The sequence below is a fragment of the Poromitra crassiceps genome (assembly GCF_964638095.1).
Source record: "Poromitra crassiceps genome assembly, chromosome: 16".
Classification (NCBI taxonomy): domain Eukaryota; kingdom Metazoa; phylum Chordata; class Actinopteri; order Beryciformes; family Melamphaidae; genus Poromitra; species Poromitra crassiceps.
In genome coordinates this window covers 2,320,384-2,327,845 of record NC_139645.1, presented here as the reverse complement: position 1 = coordinate 2,327,845, position 7,462 = coordinate 2,320,384, and the positions used below count along the sequence as shown (strand labels likewise).

General features: G+C 51.3%; 1 protein-coding gene across 1 annotated transcript in view; it reads left to right on the top strand.

Moving 5' to 3' along the window:
• sema6d (semaphorin 6D) overlaps window positions 1-4,531 on the top strand; it is a gene marked incomplete at its 5' end in the record, with an annotated part of 22,857 nt that extends 18,326 nt beyond the window's left edge. The window contains 5 exons of the mRNA XM_083653037.1: window positions 16-74; window positions 697-753; window positions 1,444-1,641; window positions 2,848-3,092; window positions 3,200-4,531. Coding sequence (XP_083509163.1) covers window positions 16-74; window positions 697-753; window positions 1,444-1,641; window positions 2,848-3,092; window positions 3,200-4,375 — 1,735 coding nt within the window. The 3' untranslated portion in view covers window positions 4,376-4,531. The remainder of the gene's footprint in view (window positions 1-15; window positions 75-696; window positions 754-1,443; window positions 1,642-2,847; window positions 3,093-3,199) is intronic.
• Window positions 4,532-7,462: the final 2,931 nt, after the last annotated feature.

The window sequence follows — 7,462 nt, the reverse complement described above, 5'->3', positions numbered from 1 at the left end:
CTCTCTCTCTCTCAGGACTGGATATGAGCAGGACGTGGAGTTTGGAAACACTGCCCATCTGGGAGACTGTCACGGTAAGGCTCGTCTCCATCATGTCATCACACACACACACACACACACACACACACACACACACACACACACACATACAACACACACACAACACACAGACACACAAAGACATACACACACGAAACACAAACCCATCTCCACACACACACACACACACCATGAGCCTGTAACACACCTGTAACACACACCAGTAACCAGTCACTCCAGTAACGTGTCCCTACATGAGTCTGTGTGCAGTATTAACACACACATCTACATACGCTACATGGCCACCTGTAACTAATGCAGCAACATGGACATGCACACGTAACGGGGGCATGTTCAGCTGGTGCAAACGAGAGAGGTCTTATGATGATCCGACGACCAGACAAAGTGTCCTGCACGGACTTTTAGTTTCCCTCCGTTTGTACCGGCCGAACATGGCCCGAGCTGAACCTCAGTATCGATCAGAACCAGAGGGAACTCCAGACCACGCCAGCCTTACAGAGCTGGAGAGACGGACACGGCTAGCGAGTGCTTTATCGTTAAGCTAATTAAAACTGCACTCTTAGTTTGTGTCTTAGCTTCTTCTTTTGACTTCCTGAATTCCATTATACTGATTTCTTGTCCTTTGAATTCTTTTAGCGTTTTTGGCTACTACCTCAGCGCCAGATTACAAAACATTTGGCGACCCTACCTCTGGTTAGTTTGATCTTTTACTCAAATGGTTTCTTTATCCTTAAGTTCAGCATCTCCACAACCTCCCTGTCTCTCTGTCACTACTGCCACCGCTCGCATCACCTCGTCTTCCGTCAAACCAAACTCCTCCTCGACACTTTGTCACCTGCATCATCGTCATCATCATCATCATCATCATCGCTCACCGGCCGCAGCTCCACCTGAGGCCACCTCGGCGCTCTCTCTCTCTCTCTCTCTCTCTCTCTCTCTCTCTCTCTCTCTCTCACTCTCAGTACACAGATTCACTTCCTGTTTGTCACTCGTGACTTCCTGCTCCCCCTCCTTCCTCTTCCTCTTGCATGCCCCGCCCCCCCATCTCCGCATCTTCTGGCATCGTTACTGTTGTGTACCGACTCCTCTTTCAAGATCTGCTCCGCCCCCCCCCCCCCCCCCTCCTTCCAAATTGTCTGAGCAAAAAATACAATTTCCTTGCATTGATCTCTGAATATCAAATTCTCGCTAAATTGTTGATCACTTTTTGATGTCTAAGCAACATTCATGAAATACCTATTTTCTTTCCAGACACTAACCGCAAAAAAAAAAAAAAAAAAATACCCCCCCCACCCCCCCATGCCTACTAACTGGGATGATACGTGTTGCTTTACCCCCACATGTCGTCTGCACCGTTTGTTAACAATTTGTTTGTCACCACAGACATGGAGTTATCATCATCATCAGCACCAGTCACTGCTGGCCAGCCCAGTGGGCCCGCCATACACCCCCCAGTACTCACCCCCACCACTCAGAGGCCCGGCTCTGGGCCCGATCCAGAGCTGTACGGCTCAGGCTCTGTGCAGCAGGATGAGCCAGACACCTCCCGTTCTTTAGACTCTCTCCCAGGTGGCCAAGAGGGTAAGGGCCCCACGGGGAGGAGGCAGCCAGCGCACTGCATGGAGCCCAATCAGATAGCTGCCAGCCACGCCTCTCACTATGCCACACACACACACACACACAACACGCACTACACATTCTGTAGACACGTGCACACACACACACACACACAACACGCACACGTGCTAACACACGTGCACACACACACACACACACGTACGCACGCACACGTGCTAACACACGTGCACACACACGTACGCACGCACACGTGCAAACACAATGGCAGCTATTTAGGGTTTCCATCAGATAACATGGCAGACTTTCATTTCCTTTCTCTTACTTTTTTCCAAGAAGAATTTTCTTTCGCAATTTATGTTCCTGTGCATCTTATACTTTCATATTAACATTTTTCTTTTTCTTTTACATGGTGAAAATATCTTTCTTTATTTCTTAATTTCTAATCATTAAAACCCTCCGCGTAGTATTCTTGTATTCTTTCTTTGGCTTCTTTTCGTTGGCCCTAGCGTTTGTCTCTGCCAGTCTAGATCTTGTAACCTTGGCTTTGGTTTAACCCGTTCACTCACCCCCCCCGGGTGGTGGTAGATCATTGGCTGGCCCTGCTCGACAGTGACTGCACTCTGGATGACTAACTCTTCCAAATGTCTGTGGTTACTAACAAACCTCCGGCCCGAGCTGCAGGTGTCTGAACACCTGGAAGGTCCACGTCGTGCCTTTCCTCCAGCCAGCTTCCTTCTTCCTGGTTGATCTCCTTTGGGAAATGGTTTGCTTCTCCGTCCCACATAGGGTTAAATGCACTCCTATAACCCCCGTTACTGGTTAGATGATGCATGAACATAGCTTCTAATGGAAAATGGAACAAGGCAACACTTCTCTGGCCTCTGGCTTCCCTTCTCAACTAACCTAGCACTACTTCTCATAGATGGTGAACTGGATGTGGGTACCTAACAGCTTCTGCCAATTTTCACCATGTTTCTTCTTCATCTGGGCTTAGATGAATAAGAATCTTCTCAGTTGCATTATGGATTTTTGGATTTGGTTGACTGACAGGCTTACCGTCTGGGGTGGGGTGGGGGTAAAGGCAGAAACTCATGCATGGTTGAGTTCACACGCAAACACCTTCTGCTGTGGGGTGGGTGGAGGACGTGCTACACGGAGCACTCTGCGTGCATCAGGTGGGTTTAACCTGATCGCCCCGTTCTGTTGTAGGCGTGTGGGAGATCCAGGCGGGCGAGGCCAACCAGATGGTCCACATGAACATCCTCATCACCTGCGTGTTCGCCGCGTTCCTCCTGGGCGCTCTCCTGGCCGGCCTGGTGGTCTTCTGCTACCGAGACTCCTTCCTGCACCGCAAGCCACGGCACGTCCGCAAGGACGCGGAGTCGGCCCCGTCCTGCTCGGACTCCACCGGGAGCTTCGCCAAGCTCAACGGCCTCTTCGACAGCCCCGTGAAGGTACCCGCCGCCAGAGCAGCTCCTCATGCTCGTCATCACTGGTGATCCGGAGCGGAATGTGAAAGTTTGAATTTTAATTTATTTATTTTTATTCTCATGTTTCATAGGAGTACCAGCCCGACATGGACTCGCCCAAGCTGTACACCAACCTGCTGAGCAACGGCAAGGACTTGAACTCGCCCAACGGAGACACCAAGACCATGATCCTGCGCGACGGCTGTCAGCCCCCGGAGCTGGCGGCGCTGCCCACGCCCGAGAGCACCCCCGTGCTGCAGCAGAAGGGACTGCAGCCCATCAAGAACCAGTGGGAGAGGGGTCACGCCAAGGTCGGCGGCCCCCGCAAAGAGTCCAACGCCACCGCCGCCAAGAGCCCGCAGTATCTCCCCTCCTCGCCGCCTCCTCCTCACTCCACCGCCGCGAACCACAACCCTCACCTCGCCCTGGGACACTCCCACATCCCCAGCGCCGTGGTCCTGCCCAACGCCACGCACGACCACGCTCACCTCGACATGATGGCGGGAGAGGACACGCTGCCACGTTCCTCGGAGAAGAAACTGAAGAACACGGACTCTAAGGGAGGAGGTAGGAAGGACCAAAAGAGGTGCGTGGACGCCCGGAACACCTTGAACGACCTTCTGAAACACCTCAACGACTCCGGGGGCAACGTAGGCAACAAGGCCATCCTCCAGGAGGGCTCGGGGCCGCGCTCGAGGCAGCACCTCATGCTGGAGCCCATGGAGGCCCTGACGGAGATGCCCCCCAAGGTGCCCAGCCGAGAGGCCTCCCTGTACTCGCCCTCGTCCTCGCTGCCCCGGCACAGCCCCACCAAGCGGGTGGACGTGCCCATGCCCAGCTCGCCCGGCTCGCCCACGTGCAGCCTGAGCATGGGGGGCACCCTGGAGAGGCAGCGGGCAGGGGGGTACCACCTCCACCGGAGCGCCTCCCAACGGCACTCGCTCTCCACCTCGCCCAACGGGGTGAGCATGGGGGTGTCTGTGTCTCGCCAGCACAGCATGAACAGAGGCGGGGGCTACATGCCCCCCACGCCCCCCTCCAGACTGGACTCCCACGGCGGAGCGATGGGGGCGGGGCTGCACTCGCCCCACCCGCCCTCGGTGTCCCGACAGAGCAGCTACAGCGGGTACAGTGGAGGGTACGGCTCGCTCCCGCGCACGAGCCTCAAACGGACCCCGTCGTTAAAGCCCGACGTGCCGCCCAAACCCAACGGCTTCTCACCACAGACTTCACAACAGATGAGAGTGGTCAATAAGTACAGCTACTAAAAACACTTGTTGTGAGTGAGCTCTCGGACTGGACTGCTGGAGTTTGGAGCCCTGCGGCCTGTAGGGGGCAGTGTGTCGAGGTGCGTTTCCTCCTTTGGATGACCTGCACATTCACTCACACTAAAAAGGGAATATCACACATGTGGCCAAAGATACTCCTCCTTGGGGCTCGTTCTCCATCTCCCTCCCCCTAGTGGACAGTAGGGAATCTGCTGCCCCGCCCCACCCACTGTGTCTGGGCTTGTGTGTAGCCTGTTTCCCGGGTCGGGTGCGAGGCTTTACGACGCCGGCCAGGGCCCATTTACGCAGTCTGTGTGTGTGTGTGTGTGTGTGTGTGTGTGTGTGTGTGTGGTACCAGGTCCAACCCAGTGGAATACTTGAAGAATGGCTCTCATTTGTCACTGCCTTTGAGCACTGTCTTCCCACTAATGTGAACTGAGCCCGAGAGGAGAGAAACGCCCGTGTCAGTAAGACGGCCTGGGAGGAGAGGAGAGGAGGGGAGGGGGAGAGAGGAGAGGAGAGCAGGGGAGAGGAGAGGAGAGGAGAGGAGAGGAGAGGAGAGGAGAGGAGAGGAGAGGAGAGGAGAGGAGAGGAGAGGAGAAGAGACTCAAATCATAGTATGCATGTTGCTTGAGATACGCGTGACCACGGACAGCTGGATCTGGCAGGATGCTAACAGGGGAACCGTTCAGAGTGTAACTGAGGGTGTGTGTGTGTGTGTGTGCTGGTGCACACATTTTAGGCCCTGCTGGTACCTGGTAATCAAGAGTAGGTGCCACATGGCGCCATATGATGCACCTTAGGACCTGTCTAAGACCTAAGTCACTGTCGGCCATTTTCCACATCATCAAGAGCCCGTCTAAACCTAGCCTATCTAAACCTAGCCTATCTAAACCTAGCCCGTCTAAACCTAGCCTATCTAAACCTAGCCTATCTAAACCTAGCCCGTCTAAACCTAGCCCGTCTAAACCTAGCCTATCTAAACCTAGCCCGTCTAAACCTAGCCTGTCTAAACCTAGCCCATCTAAACCTAGCCCGTCTAAACCTAGCCCGTCTAAACCTAGCCTGTCTAAACCTAGCCCGTCTAAACCTAGCCTATCTAAACCTAGCCCGTCTAAACCTAGCCCGTCTAAACCTAGCCTATCTAAACCTAGCCTATCTAAACCTAGCCCGTCTAAACCTAGCCCGTCTAAACCTAGCCCGTCTAAACCTAGCCTATCTAAACCTAGCCCGTCTAAACCTAGCCCGTCTAAACCTAGCCTATCTAAACCTAGCCCGTCTAAACCTAGCCCGTCTAAACCTAGCCCGTCTAAACCTAGCCTATCTAAACCTAGCCCGTCTAAACCTAGCCCGTCTAAACCTAGCCCGTCTAAACCTAGCCTATCTAAACCTAGCCTATCTAAACCTAGCCCGTCTAAACCTAGCCCGTCTAAACCTAGCCCGTCTAAACCTAGCCTATCTAAACCTAGCCTATCTAAACCTAGCCCGTCTAAACCTAGCCCGTCTAAACCTAGCCTATCTAAACCTAGCCTATCTAAACCTAGCCCGTCTAAACCTAGCCCGTCTAAACCTAGCCCGTCTAAACCTAGCCTATCTAAACCTAGCCTATCTAAACCTAGCCCGTCTAAACCTAGCCCGTCTAAACCTAGCCCGTCTAAACCTAGCCTATCTAAACCTAGCCTACGCCACATTTCTCTGTGTGTTCACTCGAGTGTGTTTTGCTAACGGGGTGAGGTTAGGTTGTGTCCGTGTGGGTCTTTCTGTAACTCACTGGGACATGTTACTAGTAAGTACATTTGCTGCTACTGGTTTTAGATCAAGCTGCCTGTTATGGAGTTGGTCTCTGATGCATTGTGTGTTTTTTCCCCTCCCTAGACTGGGATGTCTCTTGACTTAGGTGTGTGCGTGCGTGCGTCATATTGCAGGCAAAGACTTGCAGATTAAGTTGCGCACGCACCAATCGAATGCACTGTTAGATAGGGCTGGGTTTAAAATTGTTTTTATCAATACAAATCGATCGATTAATTTGAAGGAACTGATATCGATTCATAAATCCCAACATCGATCTTTTCATGTAATGCTTTTTTCCTGTGGATGCTTGAAGGTTTTAACCCCATGATTAGACTTGCGTGGTTTGGTTCTTAGCGCAACGAGATCTCGTAAACATCTGTAAACGTTAATACTTTTCCTAATGCACCAGGTGAGAGGGTTCCTTGTACAGTTTAAACTTTACAGCATTAGTTCTTTGATCATCTCTTTCATATCCAAACAAAATTGGTATTGCAACTGAAATATCGATATCGAATCGGGAATCAAATCGAATCGGGACCTTGTGTATCGGAATCGAATCGGGAAATCGTTGGCGATACCCAGCCCTACGGTTAGATCTGAGTGGATAGATGCATGGGCAAACGACTCCAGGACTGAAACCTCCCCTTACCTCTACTGCCCCTACTGGTGGCTCACAAGACTCCTTTCTTCATGTAGCAAATGGTATTAAGAACAAAACAAACAGTACATTTCTCATCTCCTTAGTATAAATGGGTTTTTTGAACAAAACGGTTTGCCTTGATAATGTTCTACTGTTTTCCTTAAAGACATTTCCCGTGTGAAATTGGACTAGCCCATTTATGAATTCAAAGTTTCAGGGCAGTTGTCAAACAAGCGTGTCCCCTAATAGCAGCTTTTTGTCAAACACAAAACTAGACTTGTGTTGAATTCTTCCTGCATTAATCCTATAATAAAAAAAAAGGTATGTTAAACTGACCTTAGAAATAAGAACAACACCTGGATGTAACCGCTCTGTCATGTGACCCGCTGGTTCTGCGGCCCCGTACTCCCTGTGCAGTTCCCCCCGGTGGCCAGTGTACAATCAACACAACATTTACCAATGTGTCCTAAAGGAGTCATGCTGGGAATGACCAGATCCTGTACATACGTATAAATAGGAGTTATTGGTATTTTTAGGCAAAGTGAACCTGAATCTGTGCATTGTGTGCCTTATTCAACCAAATGATCTACTATAGTATTGGCAATGTCAATTGGTTTGGTCCTCTCAGTATCTTATTGTCATAATTATACTATCAA